This window comes from Ictidomys tridecemlineatus, chromosome 7 (assembly GCF_052094955.1).
Source record: "Ictidomys tridecemlineatus isolate mIctTri1 chromosome 7, mIctTri1.hap1, whole genome shotgun sequence".
Classification (NCBI taxonomy): Eukaryota; Metazoa; Chordata; class Mammalia; order Rodentia; family Sciuridae; genus Ictidomys; species Ictidomys tridecemlineatus.
In genome coordinates, this window is record NC_135483.1 from 196,244,113 (window position 1) to 196,266,160 (window position 22,048).

General features: G+C 55.5%; 1 protein-coding gene across 5 annotated transcripts in view; it reads right to left on the reverse strand.

Moving 5' to 3' along the window:
• The window catches only part of Per2 (period circadian regulator 2), a 41,520-nt gene extending 36,027 nt beyond the window's left edge, over positions 1 to 5,493 (reverse strand). For 4 of the 5 annotated variants that reach the window (XM_078018357.1, XM_078018358.1, XM_013359167.4 and 1 more), the window contains exon 1: positions 5,225 to 5,393. In XM_078018357.1, the coding sequence (XP_077874483.1) occupies positions 5,225 to 5,244 (20 nt within the window). In that variant the 5' untranslated portion in view covers positions 5,245 to 5,393. Of the gene's footprint in view, positions 1 to 5,224 lie in introns of all 5 variants that reach the window. The other variant, XM_021727032.3, reaches the window with a different exon arrangement.
• Between the last annotated feature and the right edge of the window lie 16,555 nt (positions 5,494 to 22,048).

Sequence of the window (22,048 nt, forward strand, 5' to 3'; positions counted from 1 at the left end):
GCAAAGCAGGCAGCAGCCAGGACACCGGAGGGGGCAGGGCGGGGAGCGTGGTGCCCTGCGTGCAGGAGCTACTTGGCAAGACCTTGTACCCGAGTCTGCAGCCACTGCTCCTCCCAACCCGGGGACACCCAGGGGCCTCCAGGCCTCACACCTGCAGTGCCAGAGTCCCTGGCTCCTTCCACCACACAAGGACTGGGGTGGAGCCCCACACCCTGAGGTGGCCTTGCTCCCCAGCTGCCACAAAAGGCCCCATGAGGAAGTGCCGGGAAGGAGCTCACTCTGAGAGCACCTGGACTGCGGGCAGCCAGGGCTGGGGGCAGCGCCCCTCCTCCCTTTGCTTTGCCTTCTTTTTGAACAGCCTTCTGATGAGGCTCCAAGGTGCTGAGTGGCCAACTGGGTATTTTATGAGGCGAGGCATCATCTCAGGAGGGTGTCGCCTGTGTGCCACCAGCGACGGCTTCCCCTTATTTCTGTTACTTCCCTCTGGCCACCCGTGATTGTACGTCCCAGTAAAGTTCAGACATTTAAGGTTCATCCAGAGTCGGTGTCCAGGGGACTCACCCGACAGACCAAGAGCGTGGGCAGCTGGAGAGGGGACGCTCTAGGCAGAGGACGGCAAGCACAGGGTCCCCAGGCTGGCCAGTGCCCAGCCTTTGGGAAGGGTGGACAAGGCTGGAGCAATGTCAGGGCAGGAGGTGATGGGCCGGGTGATGCAGCAACCTGCAGGGGCTTTACTCTGAGTGACATGGGCCCTGCTGGAGAGTCCTGAGCAGGTCTGCCTGACACTCGGGGGGACTGAGGGGGACTGCAGGGTGGCAGAGGTCTTCCTCGGGCTCTCACTGAGGTTCCTAGAGCCGCTAAGGGGCTGAGGGCCTTGTGCACTCCCAACCCCTGAACATCCTGGACCCCACCTCATCCCCACAGCCCCCCTCCAGGTGGGAAGCCTGCCCTTTCTGCTGGGAGAGGTTAGGACGGCGGCAGAGGAAGGAAGGGCAGGTGAGTGAACGGGTCCTGGAGGGCCAGGGTTCAGCTGGGTTTCACTGCTTTCTGGGTGTGTAATCTTTCTGTGCCTTATTTCCTCGTCTCTAAAATGCAGGTAATTGTTCATGCTTGTCAGGCACAGTGGCCATGCCTTTAATCCCAAGATTCAGGAGGCTGAGACAGGAGGACCCCAAGTTCAAGGCTAGCCTCAGCAATTTAGGGAGACCCTGTCTCAAAATATAAAATAATAAGGGCTTGGGGATGTTCTCATAGTAGAGAGGTCTGGGTTCAATGCCCAGAACCAAAAAAAAAAAAAAAGTTCTAAAACAAAGTTCCTGTCTCTTATAGGTGATTGGGATTAAGGGGGGAAAAAAAAACCTAAGAAAGTACCTGAGTAACTAGAGAAACAGCTGGACCACAAAGGTGATTTAAAGGACAGAGAGAGAGAGAGAGAGACAGAGAGAGACAGAGAGAGACAGAGACAGAGAGATAGAGAGAGAGTTCACTGGCAGGGAGCTGTCTCTGGCTTGGTTTAAAGGACTGAGTTCGGGGACACCCCACCCCCCAGGCAACGGAGCTGCCTGTAGCACCCTGCACTGCCTGGGGCTCTGCATGAGCTCCTGGGGCTCCAGGCTGTCCCCAGGTTCCAGTCCCTGGGAACCTGTCTGAATAGGGTTCATTGGTGCCACGAGATCACCTGAGGGGAAGGGTGCATCTTTTTGCAGAGAGGACCGGGCAAGCCTGGCCAAAGTGGGAACAACAGACCAGGCCTTGGGGCTGAAGCCTGTTATTCTCGCTCTCAAATGGACCCACCTCATTTTGCCAAGCTGGCAGAACCGACCTGCTGGTCCAAGCAGACTTACAAATGTGTCCCCAGTACTACGGGGGCCACACTGCCAGACCCAGGTGGGGTGCTCTCTAAGGGGGTGCAATGGGGTAGAGGCCAGCCTGGCTGAGAAAGGGCTGGCTGGCTGCCGGCCCAAGAGGTTCTTGATGCCCTCTTTACACACATCCCCCTACTGGTTCTACCCCCAAACAATGGTCAGACTAAGAAGCTGGGCTTGCACCCTGACCAGGTCATCTGGCCACATCCGTGACCAGACAGAGGCGATTAAGAAAGTACGGTCAGGGATGAGATCAGGATCTGGTGGGAAGGGGAAGGGGGGACCCTGGGGTAGCAGCTGCTGATGCTGGCTGCTGGGTTCCGGGGCTCAGTGCACTGCCCTTTAACTCTCACAGCCATCCATACCTGACCGCAGGCCTGCAGCCACCTCTTCCTCCCAACCACCACCAGGATAAATAGTTAAACAAAAAGAACTGGAGCAGCGAGCCAGGCGCGGGAGGCTGCAGCTGGCTCGGGGGATTCTCCTGTCAGTCCCTCCCTGCCTGATAGGAACTGCTGGTGAAGTCAGAGCTCAGCCAAGAGTTCAGCAACTTCTGTGATCACTTATTTGAGATGGAAGTGCAGATATGTACATTGTAAGGTCAGAGCAGGATGCATGTCCCTGAACTGAACACACCCTTGTGACCAGCTCCGCCTCCATCCCTGCCCCCAGCCCAATCCCAGAAGCCCACTAGCCTTCTGGCTTCTCAGAGCCGGCCCACTCCGCCTGCTTTCCAGCATTACATAACAGGCTCAGACAGCTTGTGCTGTGCGTCTGCAGGCCCTGCGGCATTTACAACCCCAAATATTAGAACATGTTTTCTACTTCCTGGTAGAAGCCAACTCCCTGAGGCCAGACTGCTGTAATCTGGAGAAAATGTTTGTCCTGATAAATAAACAGCTGTGTTCTCCATGGAGACGGCTGAGTAACTGTGACCAGGGCTATCCAAATATGGAGGGGCAGAAGGCACAGGGGAGAGGCATTGTCCAGGCCTCCCTGGGGCTCTCCTGCACGCTTTTAAAACCATAATAATACAAAGTAGCGGCCCCCAGGCCTCTGTGTTCAGGGACTGCAAGTTGGTGGGTTCTAGGGAGACTAGGCATTTGTTTCTCATGTAACTCAGCTGTTCTTACTCTACCCAGCGCTGAAGCAAACAGGTCCTGATTTCTTCCGTCACCCCTAGGGAGAGCATGTGGAGCCCTTCAAGGATGCAGGGGAGCCACAGCACGGCCGGCTGCTTGGGTCGCCCTGTGGTCTTGGCCTGTCCCCAGCACTGCTGCTCCCTTGTTGCTCCCTGTCTGCTCTAGGCTTGGGAACACAGGGACTCCTTTGCTATGAACGCACATACAATGAGCATAAAAACTTAAAGGAGGGCCAGGTCCCCGGAGGGACGCCCTGGGCCCAGGGGGGACCAGCAGAGCCCAGTCTGCACTGCTGGCTCTCCCCGGAGTCTTCAGGTGGGCCGCTTCCCACAAGGGCAGGGCACAGAGGTTTCTGCACACAGTGGGGCTGCGTTTTCAGTTGACTTCATGGAATATGGTGATTTTCCAAAGAAAGAGCAAAGTCTGGCACGCTGCTCTTTCTTTGACTACACGCTAAGAGGTCCTGCCAGCCACCCAGTGACCTTCCTGAGCTGCATGCAGCCCTGCGGTCTGTGAGGCCTGCTGAAGTTGCATCATCACTAACAACAGGCCTGCCTCCCAGAAAGTTCCGTGTGCGAGAGAAGCAGCACAGATGAGAGGAGCCTCTCCTACCACCTTCTAGGCACAGCAGATAGCCTCACGGGGGCATCCCATGACCCCAAAGCAGGCGTGGGCCAGAAACCTCTCCTGGTGACAAGAACCTAAAACCCTGGAGTCAAAGTGGACCTTGGAGACTCCCCAAGCAGATGAGGAAACCTAGGCCCAGGGCAGAACTCAGTCACCCAGCAGCAGCCAGACGGCTGGCACAGGTCTCTGCCTGCGCTCTAGTATCGACAGAAAGCTGGGGCTGCACTTGTTCTGTATCAATGAACCACATCAAGGTGACAGTGTCAGACATCTGTGAACACCCACAGCACCATCCCTACACGGCACGACACAAGCTACCACTTAGGAAAAAAATGAAGTCCTATATTCCATTATAATCCACGACTCACAAAAAGTGATTAGCTCTATGCTTAAAAACGCTTCCAGTCACAGTCTTCAGACAGCCCTGTGTCCTTCTTAGCCACACTCAGCCTGGGACCAGGAAGCCCAGGTGGGCTAGGGTGGGGACCCCCTTCAAATAAGGGAGATCAGTGAACTGGCTGTGCCAGGAGGGTCCTGCCATGGTGACTCTCGGGGCTCTAAACATTTGGGGAGCTGAAGCTCTCCTCCCAAGCACCAGCCCTCTCAGGACCCAGGACCCAATCTCAGGCCTCTTGCCCCTCTGGAGGGCACGCTGACCCAGGGTGATAGGAAGACCCCAAGGGGCCTGGGCCTGCCGTGGTGTGCACCTGGCTTGCGTGCGTGCCTCAGTTTCTTCTTCTGTCAAGCCTAGGGGTGGCCCTGGCTGATTTCCAAGGAGCCTTCTGCCTCCCTTGTTCTCTGAGTATGAATCAGCTTTCCAAACTGGTTCCTTCTGTGTGGGTTACAGAAACCCTGGCAACCAAGCTGTCATCCTTTACCCTAGCCTTCCTGGAGAGGGGCAGGCCACCGCCCGCCCCTCCATGCCTGTACTTGGCAGCCCAGGCACTCCCCACAAGGATGATGTGAGTCCTTCACCTCAAAGTGGGCCCCATCCATTCTGGGGAGAAGGAATAAATATAGTGGCCCAGGCCAGGGCAAACTGGGTAAAGGTCAGGGGGTCTCCCTCAGGATTCCCAGGCCTGGCTTTCTTGTCTCTGCTCACCACTCCTGGACCACTGCTCACCCATGGCCTGGGAGCAGGAAGCCAGCTTCCCAGGTGGCCGTCTCCAGGGACAGTTGAACTGACTCTGGGTTCCTTCTTCCTCTCCCATGGGGTCAAGGGTGGGGGCAGAGTTGATTCCTAAAGGAAATCATTTAAAGAACCACAGTCTGGTGTAGCAGTCACTCAGTTGCCTGACCTCTCTGGACCTCAGTTTCTTAATCTGCAAAACGGGAATACTAGTACCTACTTCGCAGAGTTTGGGTGCGTGTTAATGTCACCGTCTGCATTTTGAGTAAGGCCGAAAATGTCCTGCACACCCCTTCCCAAGGCGGTTCTCGGCCCAGGGCGTCAAGCGGCCCCGAAAGCCTTGGGAGCCGGCGCCGCCGGACCCCCGCCCGCCAGCCTGCGGCCCGCCCGGCCCGCGGCGGTTACGTAAGCGAGGAGCCGCTGCCGCGACCTACACCCGCCTGGCGAGCCGCGCCACTCACCGCCCCGCCGCGTCCGCCATCTGTCGTCCCCGGGTCGGCCCGTCGTTCCGTCTGCCCGGCCCGCGCCCGCCGCCGCCTAGAGCAGCCAGTAGCCTCCGCGCCGCCGCCGCCACCGCCGCCGCGCCGACCGCTGCTGTCACATAGTGGAAAACGTGACCGCGCGCGCCGTGCCCGCCCCTCGCGCCCGCCATTGGCCGTGGCGCCGCCTCATCTGCATATCTGGGAGGCCGGGCCTGCGAGCGCCGCACGCCCATTGGTGGCGGCGCCCGTCGCTCACTTTACATAAGACGCACATGGAACTCCATGTTCATCGCTTCGGTTCCTCAATGGAGACGCGTCACGCTTGTGCCACCCCCTGGTCCCCCCGAGTGGTCCTTTCCACTTCCGGCCTCGGCACCTTCCATTCAAGGCGTCCCGCAGCCGGCGGCTCGCAGAGCTCGGAGTGGCGCGTACCACTGCGGCGCGGGGGAGCTGGCGTGGGTCCTGAGTTGCTCCTGCGCACCTCGCGCCCCGCGGAAGCCCAGACCCGTGGGGGGCTTGTCATTTGTGGAGACCAGCAGGAGGCGCGCTCCCGGGCCGCGGGAACCTCCTTGCGGACCTCCTTTCTTCACGCATTTCCATTCATTCATCAACTCACTCTCTTGTTCATTCATCGCTAGGCGCTGGAGCTGCCCCGGGGACGTACACTGGTCGGCCGCAGGAGCTCCAGCTCCTGGTGCACGTCCACCCAGGCCTCTTATCGACAGGACAGTCCGTTTCCAAGACCTTTCTTATTTTTTAAATCATGTGTTGCAATTTTTGGTTTTGGAAATAGGGTCAGTGTTACTGTAAGGAGGTACAAAAGACATAAATAATGTCCTTGTTCCCAAGCACATCACGAAGGAGAAAAGACTGCTTTCTAAAAAGAGAACTTAATCAAGTACTAAATTGGGTGAGGTGGATTACAGATTAACCAGGGCCAGAGCCCTTCTCAGAGGCCCCATGGAGGAGGAAGAACTTCAGGAGTGGGTACAAGGAAAGAGACGTCTGGAAGAGGAAAGCTTTCCCAAGGGGCAAGTCACAGACACACCAGCCTGTGGGCGGGGGATGTGGGGGACAGCGCCGCTGGTAAGCTTGAGGCATGTTAAACCCCCATCGCCTGTCCAGAGTGTCAGGAAGAGAGCAGAGACTTTCCTGCCAGCAGTGAACAGCCCCTAGACCCTGAAAATGCACAATAAGATGGGGAGGGGAGGCTGGCCTGGCTTGGAAGGCCCCAGGGGCACTAGATGCAGTCCAAGAACCTAGGCCCTGTGGCATCTCCCTCCACTCTTCCTCATCTTTTTGTGCTCCTCTGGGGACCAGGGAGGGCAGGAAAGAGAGAGTTATGGACCTGTGACCTATAGGTAAACTAAGCTGCTAGTGGCTGACGCCAGCTAACCCACATTCGGGAATTCCCGGGTGTGAGCCCCTTCTTTCCCTCTACCGGACAGGTGTGCATGCAGCTTCTCAGTTGTGAAAGGAGGCGAATGCCAAGCCCATCTGGGCAGTCCTTCCCACCAAGCCCTGGAAAGCCTGTCTTGGACTCTGCAGTGTCAGGCTGGCCCTTCTCTTGTCATGCTCCTGCCCCTCCCCCGACACAGGCACACAAATACCAAGCAAATCCAGCCGGGCTGCTCCCTGCACACACCCAAAGGCCCTTTTGTTTCTTCCCTGACATTGACGTCAATGGTGGCTCCATTGTCTGAAAACAACACGGAGCAGACGACTCATCCACACCTCCGGTTCTGCCTTCTTCCTTGGCTTTTCCTTGGTCTTACTCTGTATTCAGCCCATAACCTAATGTCACACTTCCCCTCTTAAATTTAGCTCATTCTATTTCCACCAATAAATTTGGTAGAAAGACATAGACATTAATTCTTTTATAAATTCTCAAATGCCATGGGCTTCTAGAACTCTCTGGTCTCAGTTTTCAGTGTCTGGCAGATGGCTTATCCTTTCTTGTTATTAGAAACTTTCATTCATCCACACAATATTTGTTGACACTTGAGGATTGGGCTCATGTGAAAACACATCTGAATGAAACCCTGCTTGTGAGGAGTTTGTGAGGTAGGACCGATGGGCAGGGCAGGTCCAGACGCAAGTTAGTCCAAGATCGGGTATAAATCCCAGGCAGAAAACTCCACCCCAGTTCTTGAAACAGAGCCCATTAAAGTTAAAAGCAACTCTCTGACGACAGCTTTTCTGCTCTGCCTGAGTTTGCTCTCACTGAGAATGGAGGCTAAGGAGCAGCCCCTTGGCCCCAGTGGGCACCACCAAACCAGGCTGTGACCAGTTTCTGACTACTGCAGCCTAGCAAAATCTGCACACACGTTTCCTGCTTTGTGACCCACTGCACCCCCAGTCTTCTTATAAAATAGGTGTGCAGGGGTACATGCTTATAATTCCAACTACTCAAGAGGCCAAGACAGGTGGATGGCAAGTTCAAGGCCAGACTTGGTCATGTAGTGAAACCCTGTCTCAAACTTATAAAGTGGGCTGGGGATGTAGCTTAATGGTAAAGTGCCCCCTGCCCCCAGGTTCAAACCTCAAAACCAACAAAAGAGAGGAAAAAAAAACCTGTTCACATCCCTGAGCCCCCTCAGAACATGGAGATTTGAGACCAAAAAAGGTTCCCTCTGTCTTCCTCAGGTCAGCTTTCAATAAACTCACCTTCTTCACCAACCCTTTTTTTCTCAAATTACAGTGGAGCTGAGCCATGGGACTTTGGATCCTGCTAATCCTCCAACAGAGGGGAACACCCTGTGCAGACCCTTAGGCCAGGCCTTGTCCCTGGATGCCTTTCTCTCTGAATCAGGATGGAAATTGGGGAACGGAGAGGGTGTGTTGGGCAGTTAGACTGAACAGGGGTGGTGAATCCTTTCCCCTCCAGTCCTTGCAGATCACCGTCACCTCCATCCAGTGCAGAACTCATGGATGGCCAAGCGGCCATTGGCACTGGGGGAGGCAGGCTGGCTAGGAGAAAGCCAGCCCTTCAGGTGGAAGAGGCAGGGTTCATGAGCTGGGGTCCCAGGCTGCTGGGGAATGTGGTCAGTGGAGGAAGCTGGCCTCTGGTCTCAGCCTTCACCCATCCACCTCCCACACAGAGGCCCATTCCTGCCAACTCAGCCTTCCCCATGCAGGCTTGTGCCCTGCCTGGAGGGCCTCTGCGGCTCTCCCGCTCCCCTGCTTGGTCAGCCAGCAGTTCACCGGGGGCCTACCTCACACCAGCTTCGGTGCCTCTGCTGCCTCTTCTCCTTATGGGTTGTGTGGTTTGAGGGGTGACGAGCTGGGGCACAAACTGGGAACACAGGAGACTGGGAAAAGAATCATCTCAACAAATGCAGGTGGGGGTTGCCAGTAAAGCCCCTCTGAGGTGGAGGGGACCTGTCAATCTTTCTGGCCCTCCAGTCCAGAGCCCTCTTCATGGTCCTAGGGACAGTGGAGGTGGGAATGCCTGACCCTCGCTCTCCAGTTTCCTGCAGCAGACCCCAGGTTGGCATGGCAGCAGCTCCTGGCAAGGAGACCCTTAGCCAGCTCTCGGAGGATGGGCAGCTGTGTTCAGGGTGAGACAAGGTCTACCTGTCCCTAGTGGTCAGGAAGGTCCTGAGCCAGGCAGGTGGCCTGGGGGCAATGCCTCTTTCTAGACATGAGGTAGACTGAGAACCAGTATACATTTTTTTTAATATCTGGGATTGAACTCAGGGCATTTAGCTACTGAGCTACACCCCAGTCCCTTTTATTTCTTATTTTGAAATAGGTTCTCACTAAGTTGCTTAAGGTCTTGCTAAGTTGCTGAGGCTGGCCTTGAACTCATGATCATCCTGCCTCAGCCTCTCACGTCTTGGGATAACTGGGTATGCACCATGACACCCAGTTAAAGAATGTATCTTGATCATGCTGGCTGCCTACTGAGTTTTTATTTTTATTATTTTTGCGGGGGTACTGGGGATTGAACTCAGGGGCACTCTGTGACCCCTGAGCCACATCCCCAGCCCAATTTTGTATTTTGTTTACAGACAGGATCTCACAGAGTTGCTTAGCACCTCGCTTTTGCTGAGGCTGGCTTTGAACTCGTGGTCCTCCTGCCTCAGCTTCCCTAGCTGCTGGGATTACAGGCGTGTGCCACCGCGGTCAGCTTCCCATATCTGTGTCTCTGCAGTACAATACTCTGGATAGACTTTTTTACTTCACTGTAGTACATCAAAACAAAAATATAAATAAGTGCATAAGTGCCCCAAGCTTCCGCCTTTTTTATGTTGTACATCTGCTTTGTATGGCTATAGGATTAAATGTGTACCCAACCAACCTCTCTTATTGTCAATTTTGCAAATTAAAAGCATAGTTTTAATAGAAGCAAAAACCCACCACAAGGATACCTGTGGCTTTGTCCCTCCAGGTCAGTGGTACTGCTGGGGACAGAGCAGTCTTCCTGGGCTGGCAGTGCCTGGCCTTCCTGAAGTCCAGCTGGCACCCTCTAACCATGTCGCTTGAGAAAACTTCAAACTTGTTGGTCATAAGACCATGGGAAAGGGTCTGGGGTTGTGGCTCAGTGGTAGAGTGCTCGCCTCGCCCGAGTGGGGTCCAGTTTGGATCTGGAATGTCCTCTGAATGCCCACTTGTCGAAGGCTGGCCCCAGTGGGTGCTCTTCAGAGAAGGTGGAACCTTCATAATGGGGCCAGTGCGTTTGGGGTCCCCGGTGGGGAGCCCCTGAGGGGGAGTGGGGCGCCCGGCTCTTGCTCTCCCTCTCATCTGCTGTGAAGCCGACCTCGTTGGCGGACCCACTGCGCCGCCAATTCTGCCTCAACTCAGACCCAACACCTTTTAAAAGGGCCGCCAATTATGGACCGAGACCTCTAAAACTGAGCCAAAGTGAACTTTTTCTCTTTCTGAGCTGACAACGCTCACCCTGGGTTCAGAGCGACGCCCCTTCTGAAGGTGTCTCCCGGCCTTCAGAGACCCTGTGCGTCTGAGGTGCCTCCACCTCTGCCCTGGCCTTCCACGCCTGGGGTCAGCCCTTGTCTGGGCCTCGAGTGTGAGGTGAGCCCTGCACCTGAGGCCATTCCCCTGTGGAGGTGATGGCCGTGTTCGAGGGCCCTTCTCCTTCCTAGGGTGGGAGGCTCCCCACGTCCAAGTGCCATCCTGTGTCTTCTGAGGAACTAGCCTGGGGAAAGTCCTACAGCAGGCCCCGCTGCCCTGTCTCTTTCTGCTAGTGTGTCCCCAAGACTGCCACCTTGGCTTGGTTCTGTCAGCATGGTTGTGGGTGGCACTGAGAGAGCCCAGCCGGCACCCCCTAACCTTGGACCTCCTGGAGTGGAGTCAGGAACTGGTGCCCTGTGTGCCCTGGGGACCTACAGGGCCCGTTGCCACCAGGGTCCTTGATCCCAGGTGACACTAAGAGAAGAAAGCAGGAGACTGAGGTCGGGGCTCCCAGCCTGGGTGTGAGCTGCCAAGGAGCAAGCACGCTTCCCAAGGCCAGCGTCACTCAGCGCTGGACACGCATTCTCTCACTTAATCCTCACACCTGCAGCAGACATGTGAGGGCGAAACAGGAATCACGACTTACATCACAGAGGAGAGAACCTTTGTCTGCAGCGGGACCTCAGGGCCACCTGCCCAGCAGGTACACAGCCTGGGAACAAGCTGTCTCAGCAGGGAAGGCCACACGTCCTGAGGGGCCAAAGTCCAAGCTCCAACATCTCTCTTCTTTCCTGGAACCTTCTCTGTGCCTGCCCAAAGCTCCTCTGTGAGCGCAGGGCCTTCTCTGCATCTCTGAACTCCCCGCTAAGCCCATAGAGACCAGGGTGCAGCTTCTCTGCCACTTCCCTGTTCAGGCATGCCAGGCTCACATGCCTTTCCCAGGAGGACGCCAGCTGGGCACTGTGCTGCCTAGTTCCCCACCTTCAAGTCTGCCCCGCAGTGAATGTTGCTCCAAGCCCTTCCTGCATGTGACCTGTGCTGGGGGGGTCTGCACAGGGAGGGAACATCACTGTCCCTGGACCAAGGCTGGTTGGGAGCTACAAAGGGGTTAATCTGGGTCACTCTCAGGGTGGAGGCGTCCCCTCTGGCTGTGTGGCAAAGGCGGGAGCCCAGGTGTGTAACTGACGGCAGCAGCCCTAGGGCCAGCGGTAGCTCCACGGTCCAGGGGAGACTGGGAAAACACTGCTTGCTTAGCCATCTTGTTATCCTTCTCAACAGACAGCCCTGCGGAGGAGAAGGGAGGGAAAACAGGAGCCCCACTCCTCCCTGTGCCACTATGGAAGCTGCCAGGATGCCCCGTTGCCCACGTGGCAGGACCACTCGGGTGCACAGGGGAATCCTCTGGGCTTGCCGCCAGCAGTACCGGGGGCTCTTCCAAAGTCCCAAAGCTTGGATAGTTGTCAGTGCCACTGAGTGAGGTAAATGGTGGGCGCTGAAGGCCAACGTGGACCTCGGCTGCAGACTCACGGCCCGGGCTGACAGTGGTCAGTGGCATCCTTCTGGGAGTGGGAGCACGATGGCGTTCAGCATAGCTGTCCTGGGGGTTCCCTGGGACCCCGAGTAGGAACTGGGCATCCCTGGTAAGCCTATGGCATTCACTCACAGGAAGCTTATTTGGCTAGTGTGGTGACCAAGACCCAGAGAGCCCCAGCAGGTCTGGACTCAAAAAAGGCTAAGAGCTCTCTCTCCAAGTAGGCGGTACCTGTGGCTTTGTCCCTCCAGGTCAGTGGTACTGCTGGGGACAGGGCAGTCTTCCTGGGCTGGTAGTGCCTGGCCTTCCTCAAGGCACCCGGGTGTCTAGCACAGACAGGGTGGGGTGAGAGGGACCAGCCAGCTGGGCTCCCGGGAGACCTCTCCCCACACGGTGCACACACAAAACCCTGTGCCTTTGGCTTGTGAACAGGGAGCTGGCGGAATTCTGACCCATGTGGGGCTGGGGGACCAAGAGGAGTGACAAAGGGTTGTGGCCATTGTCAGCAAGGGACTCTGGGAGAGAGACTCTGGTGGTGTGGGCAGTGGGAGACCTGAGCACAGTGGAGCCCCTGTTACAGGAGGGAGCATGTGGACTTCTGGTCTAGGAGTACTGCCCCCCCACACCCCCCACCCCCCACCCCGGGAGCTTTGGGGGCGGAGCTTTTATTTGCAGTCCCAAGTCCACCATGCAGAGCAGCAGGTCCCTCCAAATCTCATAAGAAGGCCCCAGGACAAGGCTGCATGAGTCTCCTGGGTGAACCCTCTGCTGCAGGTCCACTCTGGGGGGTCCGCCCAGCTTCCTGATGCCTACTTTGAGTCTTTCCAGTCATGAGGAGTTGACAAGTGGGGCTCTGTTCCCTGAGCCCCCCGGATGACCCTGCAGATGGGGTGCCTGTCTGGAGGTGCTGGGAGGACAGCCATCTCAGAGGGCCCTGGGCTTGCTGGACGTGGGTGCCCAGGGGGCTGTCGCTGAAGGTGCTGGCAGAGCTCTTGCCGTGTGCGTGGCAGAGCAGGCCTGGATGAACCATGGAGGAAGGAGGCAGGGCCAGCCAGCTGACGCACTCCCTTGGCTTTTGTCCTCTGTGGGAAAAGAGCCAAGGCCTGGCTTTCACTTGGCCAGTCCAGACAGTGCTGAGCTGAGCTTGGGGACCTGCCATGCATCTGGTCTGCCTCCTGTGGCTCCCGGGAAGCAGTGGTCACTGTGCTTTTTCTTCTCTCTTGCCGTCCTGGGGTCACGCCTCCCAATAAGGTGCTAGTTCTTCAGCCTGTCCCTGGGCTCTGCTTTCTAGGGAACCCAAGCAAAGACTCACGGAGGGCTGAATTGCTTCTAGAAGGCAGACCCTCACAGGGGGCTTCATTTGGGAGTTACCTGCCCTCCCAAATTGGCCCAGTTTTCATGAGTGTACGGAGACCCCTGAGGCAGTGTGTTTTATAAAGAAAAGAGGTTTATTTAGTTCTGGAGGCTGAGAATCCAAGATGGCAGCCCATGGATTTGACTCCTGGTGAGGGCTTAATGTGGGGTGGCATCACGGTGGGAGCACATTAGAGATGGCATCACCAGACAAGAAGCCAGAGTGAGAGCAGCGCCAGGCCTGCTTCCTATTTACAGCCACGACTCGAGAACTAACCTAGGTGTCCCGTGAGAATCACCTCCACCCCCTGACGGCAGCACGCTCAAGCGCTGAAGGAGCTCCTTAGAGTTCCACCTCCTGAAGGTGCGCAGCACCTCCACACCCCCACGCAAATGTGGACTCCTGAGGGATGAAGCACAGACCGGACAGGAGCCACCGCCTCAAAGCCACAGGGTCCCTGTTCCTTTGTCCTCTCAGGGAAGTAGCTGGTGCTGAAGGGATAGTCCGAATGCACGTCTCATTTTCGCTTCAAGATCTTTCCCAGATTGAAAAACGTCTTGGGTCCTTCTCTGCTGACTCTTCTGTCATATTAAGGAGTCCCGATATCTCTCCCAGACCTATGATCTTACCTGGCACGACGTCCATGTTGTTCTGTCCTCTACTCTGACCCCAGATGAGCGAGCCCGCATTCAGCAGGCTGCTGGAGATCATGCTGACCAAATTCGTTTAACAGATATGACTCTCCCCACAGGTGAAGCAGCTCTTCCCCTATCGGAACCTAACTGGGACTATCAAGATGGCCAACAAGGTCGCCGTCACTGTGCTCGCATGGTCCAATGTCTTATAGCAGGCATGCAAGCAGTTCCTAATAAGGTAGTTAACTTCCATAAACTGAGGGAAATTACCCAGAATCCTGATGAAAATCCATCCTTATTTCTCAGCCGCCTTACAGAGGCCCTAACCAAATACACTAAGCTGGATCTTGAGTCTCCCACCAGGACTACAGTGTTAGCAACCCATTTCATTACTCAATCGGCTCATGATATTAGAAAAAGCTCAAATGAGCTGAGGAGGGCCCTCAGACCCCTGTCTGAGATCTGCTGAAGATGGCTTTAAAGCAGGCTCCATTGCAGAAAGGGGTAACACCCCAAACCCAGGCCTGGGCAGCGGCCCGGAGGCCTACGTCTCCAGCAGAAGTTTCAGAGGGGACCCAGCATCCCTCTCCACCAGGGGCTTCCCTCAAATGTGGATGCGAAGGTCACTGGGCTTGCCAATGCCCAGACCCACGGCCTCCTTCCAGGCCCCGCCCCACCTGTAAGCAGACAGGACATTGGAAGAGCGACTGCCCCATGGCTGGCCCTTCCTCAGCGCCTCTACACAGGGGTATGACCAGTCAGGCGGTCCCCTCTCCTGAACTTTTGGGGTTCGCAGAAGACTGAAGAAGCCCAGATTCAAAGACTCCCATCGCCCTCTCTGAGCCCAGGGTAACGCTCCAGGCAGCGGGTAAGTCCATAACCTTACCTGTGGACAGGGGGGCTACCTATTCTGTCTTGCCTGCCCACTCTAGGCCTCAGTTATGGGGATTGATGACAAACCCTTCTCCCAAACAGAACTGTAAAGGTGGCCTGTGCCCTGGAGGGACACCCTTTCACACTCTTCTGGTCATTCCATCCTGTCGGTTCCTCTCCTAGGCAAAGTGTTCTCCAATTACTAGGAGCCACCCTCCCATTACACCCCAAGGATACTACCACCCACCTCCTTCTGCCTTTGACTCTTACCCTCTCTAGTGACCTGACAGTACCTACTGGGCCATTGCCCCCTGAACTAGTTGATCCCCAGATCTGGGACATCTCCACGCCAGTCATAGCCTCCCACCACACGCCAGTCCTTATCCACCTGAAACACCAAACTAAACTTCCTTGAGTCCCCAAGACTCCCCCTGCAACACTCCCATATTTCTGGTGCGCAAACCCTCAGGAGCCTATCCCTTCGTCCAGGACCTGCGCCTAATTAATGAGGCAGTTATTCCCACCCACCCGGTGGTTCCCAACCCTCACGCTCTTCTTTCTCATATCCCCCTTTGACCATTCACTTTACTGACCTGGATCTTAAAGCTGATTTTGTTAGGTCGGTGGCGCGGACTTGGTGGCGACTTAGTGGCCACTTAGAACAAAGCAGCCCGCACCGGAAAAGAACATCAATCAGATGCCGGCAGAAACGCCTGTCAATCAGCCAGATCTCCTGACTAACGCCTGTCAATCAGCAGGACCCCCTGGCCAATCCTGGAGTTCAGCCAACTCCCCTGACCAACTCCAAGGGGGCAAGGGACCCTAGAAACGCCATTCCTGTCCCAAGCCCTTCCCTTCCTGCTGTAAGCCCCATAAAAGTCCAGTCCGGTCGAGCTTCCATGCGGTTTCTCCTCAGACCCTTCCCCTGTCCCCTCTGTGGGTCTGATCGAGTGATATCTCAATAAAGCCTGTTCAGCGGTCCTTTTAAATCTGCCTCCTTTGGCCATTTCCTGCCCCGACTGATCTGACACTGCCTGGTTCTGTGTGACCGATGAGCTAAAGGCGCAAAGCCAAAGAGCACGCGGGATGTCACACCAGCCCACAGCCTCACCCGCGTGCTCCCTGCAGGTCGTCTGCCGGGCCTGTCTGGCCATCACTGGAGCTCACCAGGGGACGGGGTTGAGTGGGGAGGCAGAGAACAAGGCCCTGGAGATGAAGTAGGTGTGGTGCCCTAGGAGTGGGGACAAGGATAATGGCTGATTAGGATTAGGGGAAGAGGGGCCCCCATGCTGGACCTGGAGCCCTGATGGGAAGTGATGGGCTCGCTCAGCTAATCGCCCATTTCATTCAGAGTCCGAAGACCCCAGGGCCTTGCCGGCAGTTAGGAAGCTCACAGTCTGACGGCCACTGGGCAGACTGCACACTCAGGCCTGGAGCCTGGCGGTCAGGAAAGCAGAGCCACCAAGGAGGCAAGACCGCAGCCCACCTCCTGGCACCACCCAGCCAGCATGGCCCTGAGACTCCATGCAGACCAGATGGCTGGATGGAAGAGCCAGGGACCTCCCTCCCCCAGGTCCCCAGACGCCTCCAGGCCAGCAGAAGCCTCTCTCCCCCAGAGAGCAGGGTGGCCACATCTGGCTGGACTTCTCCCTGGGGCAGGCGCCTGCCTGCAGGAGAGGCGTGCTCTCTCACCCCTGCCCTCCTGCCCCCCTCTGGTTCCAGGCCCCGCCAGGGCCAGCTCTCACATAGCTGGAAAGAGAAGTGGCCACTGCTCTGGGGAGAGCTTGCCTGTCCACCACAGGAGTGCAGGGCTGGCCTCCATGCCAGCAGGACTCCTGGAACACAGAAGATGGTGGGCCTTGAGCGTGACGGAATGGCGGAGGCAGATGGCTGGCTGGGGATGTCACTGCACAGGGGCTCACCAGGGCCTCAGAGCCCGGAGTGTCAGGGTCACTGGGAACGCGCTCTGGCCGTTCATCGGGATGGTGCGACTGTGCACAGCACATGTCTAACAGCTGGCCCTCTGAGAAAAGGTCAAGAAAGAAGAAAAAGAAAAACAGAAAAACTCCTGCAGCATTCGTCACCGTCTGTGGTGCCCACAACTCCACTGCGACTAGTCCCACGCCGCCACCGCAGCCCTCTTACTGTGGTGGTGCTGCCGGTCGCGGCCACAGACATGGAGGGAGGCCGGCCCGCCTGGCCCTGCTCAGTCCCTGGAAACCAGAGTTCAGCCTGCCCAGTTCCATGGAGAGAGGGGCTTCCCCAGGCCCAGAGCTGCAGGCTGTTTTCCTGACTCTTTGATTAGAAGACTTTAAGTGTTGGTGGCACGCTGTTTCTCCAGGTCGTTAGACTTCCGACTCCTGTGGGAGGACTCTGCTGTCTGTCCGCTCAGGGGGAGGCCAGCCACAAGAGTGGTGGTTGGGCCTGTCAGTTACTCTTGAGACATCGTGGGTGTGTGGGGGTGCACCTCTGAGGTCAAGGCTCTCCTGCTCTAGGGGCATGAGAAAGTCCCCTGCGACCAAAGAAGCTGCTTGAGCGGGTCAGGGGCGTGAGGGCCCTGCTCAGGGCCACGCTGCTCTCCCGAGTCTTGAGGCCATCACTGGGGCTCCTCTGGGAACACCGGCCCACGGGTGTGGCCTCCCGCAGCACCTCGGGATGTGGCTCCCAGCGCAGCCACAAGTCCACGCTCACCATCCTGCCCCCACCGACCCCCAGGCCAGGAGCAGCTCGCTGAGGGTCTCACAACGGCTGTGCTGTTCTTGAGAGACCCCGACGGGGAGGCCCTGTCAGCTGAGGATGAAGAGGGCACCATCTTCCTCGTGTGGAGAGCCTGGCTGAGAACCCAGATTTGCAATGTATTTATTTATTTTGATGAACTTATCTGTTTTCAGAGGTGTGGGTGGGAGTGTTCATGGAAGCAGAGCAGAGAGGCGTGCCCAAGCTTTCACCGTGTTCTTCTCTGTGGAACCTGGGGACGTCAGTTTTCTTCTTTATATTTTGCAGCATCCTTCATGTCTATAATAATGATTTATGATGTATCATTTTGTGCATCTGATATATTCTATGTGATACGATTTTATATATTATGATAAGCATCTTTTTTTCAAAATTTTTTTTAGTTATTGATGGACCTTTATTTTATTCATTTACTTATATGCAGCTCTGAGAATTGAACCCAGAGCCTCGCACATGCTAAGCAAGAGCTCCACCGCGGAGCCACCACCCCAGCCCCTCAATAAGCATCTTGATAGTGAGAAAAACTGTGGCTTGAAAGTAATAAGCTATTAAATATAAGATGAGAATTCTATCTCAATAGCTTGTTTAGTGTGTAAAATGGCTTGCTCTGTAACACTGGACGCGTGAATACACATGGAGACTCGGACGCACAGCACTGAAAAGCAGACACAGGGAATTCTTGCCTGGCTTCCAAGCTCAGCAAGAAAAACAAGTTAAAAAACGAACAAGTTCCAGTGAATTCTTTACATTGTGGAATAATTGTTTTACTTCACTTCTATTCATTTCCCAGATTTTATCTTTAATAATTAGATAAAGATGAGCTTTGTGCTATTTTGAACAGTCTCTGCTGGAGGTTTGCCAAGCTTATATTTATTGCCCAAACCTAGACAGACAATATAAACAAAAACTAGCCTGTAGAACAAAAGTCAGTTGATAAAAACAAATAAACAAAGCGCAAGAAACAATTTGGCAAACAGACCAGGCCCAACGGGAAGGCGGCTGAAGGAGAGCGGGGCTCCACAGCTTCCCTCGCATTCTGTCTCTGAGGGTTTTAGTAGTCATTCCAAGACTGAAAAAGCTGTAGGGCAGTAAAGGATCAATGGATGGGTGAGGGTGTATCCGCAGAAAAGAGAGCAGAGATGGCACTAGCTGAAGGAGAGGGGCACCCATGCTTCCCCGGGACGCGCCGGGTCTGTGCCCGCACAGACGCTGCCAGGGCTGCGTGGACGGGCAAGTTCTGCGGGGCTGGCGGGCGGGTGTCCCTGGCCTGCTCTCTGGCCCCTGCCTTCCCGTCTGGCCACAGTGGTGCCCTCTCCCGAGGCTTTGCTTTCTGCCGTTTCATTTACCTGAGGTCAACTCTGGTCCAAATATATTAAATAGAAAATCCCAGAAATCAACCACTCACAGGCTTAAGATCGCACACCACCCTGAGAGCGAGGAGCTCTGGGCTGCCCCACTCTGCTGGCCGGTACCTGGGTCACCGGGTCCGGCATGTCCACGCTGCACACGCCCCCCCCCCGCCCCCGCCTGCTTGGCAGCTTCCTGGGCACCATATGACTGAGGTGGTCTTGCAGGGCTTGTACAGCAGGCTGGGTGCCATTATTGTCTGGGTCTTGAAGTCCCCCCTGTGCCCGCTCGGTGGCAGCCTGTGGCCCTGCTGAGAGGTGGTGGAGCCTTCAGAAGGTGGGCTAGGGGAGGGATTTAGGTCACTGGGGATGTGCCCTGGAAGGGGGTTGGGGCTCTGGCCCACCTTCCTCACCCTCTGCTTCATTCCCAGCCTTTGAGAAGCGAGCAGCTTTGCTCCTGCCACGAGTTGCCAGGAAGACACCGGCCCGGGGGCAGTGCAGGCAGCTGACCACAGGCGGAACCCTGTGCCACCCTGAGAGGAAATGCACCTTTCCTCCTTCTAGCTGTTCATAGTTAACCCAGTCATGGAAAGAAAGCTGAGGAGCACACGTGTGTGCACAACGCCAGGCACCCTCTGGGGTCTGAAGTGTGTCCTGGAGAACTGGGGGTTCCCAGAACTGCAGAAACCCCGTGGGCTGCCCACCCAGTGCTCTTTCCCACAGGATGTCCCTTAACTTTCTAGGGTGTTTGCTTACAGGCCATGTATCTCGAAGGTGGACCCTGCCTTTGAGGCTCCTCTTGGCACAGTCAGGGCAGTGGGAAGTGCCCAGCTGCCTGCTCGGGACTCTAGTAAGTGATGCCCTCAGCCAGGCGGCAGCGCCCTTGGGCCCAGAGCAGATCCCCCTCCTCTGATGCCATGGTGCCCAGGTCTGGACTGGGGAGGAGATTGTTTCCCTGCTCCAAAGCTCATGCCCCCCCTTGGACATCTGGGTGAGGACAGGTGTCCTAAAACAATGATGTCAGTCGGTGCTGGGCCAAGGCTGCTCAGAGTCCTGGCTGTCACGTATCCCCAACTATCGTTTTCCACCAGTGCCTCACACAGGCAGCTTGAGTCTCAATGCCTCCTAACCCTGCTCCTCCTCTCCAGCCACACAACTGGACTCCAGTTCTAAACTCAGAACTCAATCCAACATGCCTTTCAGGCAACTTTAAGTGGCATCTCATGCTTAGGGTAACCCACAGGCTTTTATTCCTAGGAAGTCAGTGGTCAACTTGGATCACTTAAAAGTTTAGGAGTTTGGGGCTGGGGATGTGGCTCAAGTGGTAATGTGTTCACCTGGCATGTGTGGGGCGCTGGGTTCCACCCTCAACACCACATAAAAAAAATAAAATAAAGATGTTGTGTCCACCGAAAACTGAAAAATAAATATTAAAAAATTCTCTCTCTTCTCTCTCTCTCTCTTAAAAAAAAAAATTAGGAGTTTTCTCCAAATCAGTTTGGAAGTCAAAATAAGAATCATTTCCTCTTCTTCCAAAGATGAGGTTCACCCCATCTACATTGTTTGCTTCATTATCTGTTCCTACATGAAAATATTTGAGTCCGGGTAGCTTATGAAGAAAAGAGGCTTATTTAGTTTACTGTTTCGATTGATGAAAGTCCAAAAAGCACGGCACCAGCTCTGGTGGGGGGATCCCCTTGGCTGAGCTGCATATGGCAGATGGTCTCATGAAAGGAGCTGTGTGAGGGAGCCATGATTGCATGGTGTGACGGGAAGGCAGAAAGAGGAGGTCTAGTCTCAACTCTTTTTTATAACAACTCCCTTGAGAGAACTCCTGCAAAGCCTTTCAAGGACACACCCCCAGTGACCTAAGGACCTCCCATTAGGTCCCACCTCTTAAAGGTCTGCCACCTCCCAACGCCACCTCACTGGAGACCAAGCTTCCAGCCCATGAGGACCGTGTCCAAACCCCAGGAGCATCCTATCCAGTTTTCCTCTCGTTTCTTGCCAGTTTTCCCTCCCCTCCAATAATCAGGTCATCCAGATTTCAGGTGAATCCAGAGATGACCCTTTCCTAAGGACCCCCTGCGCTGGCCAAGCGGGTGCAGCCTCTCTGAAGCCTACATCACATAAACCCACCGCAGACTTGCTCTCTGCTGGGAGCGGTCCCTCCAGGGCTGCAGGATGCCTAGGCCAAGGCCAGGTGACACCCACAGGGGCCAGCTGTCCCTGCCAGCTCGGGGCCACCAGGTGTGTGCATGTGTGCCCATCCCCGGGATCCCCATCTTGGCTGGATCAAAAGGCTGACCCATTTTCAGTAGTGACCTTCTTGAAGTGGCAAAGCCTTTGTTCAGTTTGTGTAGGAGCCTGAGTCTGGCCTCAGGGGGTGGTGGGTTGTGACTTAGGGAGGGGTGGAGGAAAGCTGCTGTGGCTCTTCAGTGAAATCTCACCTCCTTTCTTTCTGGAAAATTTCAAAGACCATGTTTTCCTTTTCTCAGTCAAAATCTAAACCTCTCTGCAGACACAAAGCCACTGGTGGACAATGGGAACATCCTGAAACCTGCAGTGAGTGCCCGCCCTACCCCCAGGGGACACCGTGTACCTGGCCACGGCTGAGCACACAAAGATGACTCCTAGGCAGCAGGGCAGTGTGGACTCGGCCTGTGCTGGGAGCCTCCACAAGATGCACTTAAAGTGAAAACAACCCTTCAACTCTTAAAATGCTCCCGCTCCTCCTGCCTGTGGAGTTCTGGGAGGCCCGGCTCATTCATAGGCTCTTGAGACAATGCATCTCTGCTTTCTCCTGGGGCCCGCTTCATGCCTAGTGTCATCTGTCCTAACTTTATGGATTTGGCTTGGACAAGGGGAATGGCCAAAATGTCGTGCCATTACCTGTCTTTCCATAATGCCAGATATTGTCTTTCTGTAGAAACCCATCACGCCTGTGTCTCCACCCTGGTAAGATCAGAGATGAGCCTGCTCTCCCCTCCTGGGCCATCTGAAGAGAAGGGCGCTAGTGGGTCCAGGGTAGCAGCTTCAGGCAGCACCCGGTGACCCCCAGAGCCAGGCCCTGGAGTCACACCCATCCGGCCCCAGAGCAGCTCTGCCATTGACCTCAAGCGTGAAGCAGGTGAAGAGTCTTGGGCCTCAGCCTTCTTTTCTATAAAATGGGATTAAAATACTTCCTACCCTGGGGTTATGTTTTTCTTTAATTAAATTTATTAATGGTGCCAAAATACACATAGCACAACCTTTACAACTTCAACAGTTTTTCAGCATACAGTGGAGTGTTAAGTATGTCCTTGTTGTTGGGCTATTACCACAATCGTCCACCTCCAGAACTCTTTCTCTGCACAACTGAGGTTCCTTCAACATCCCCCGTCTGCCTCTGCCACCCCTGACAGGCTCTCCTCT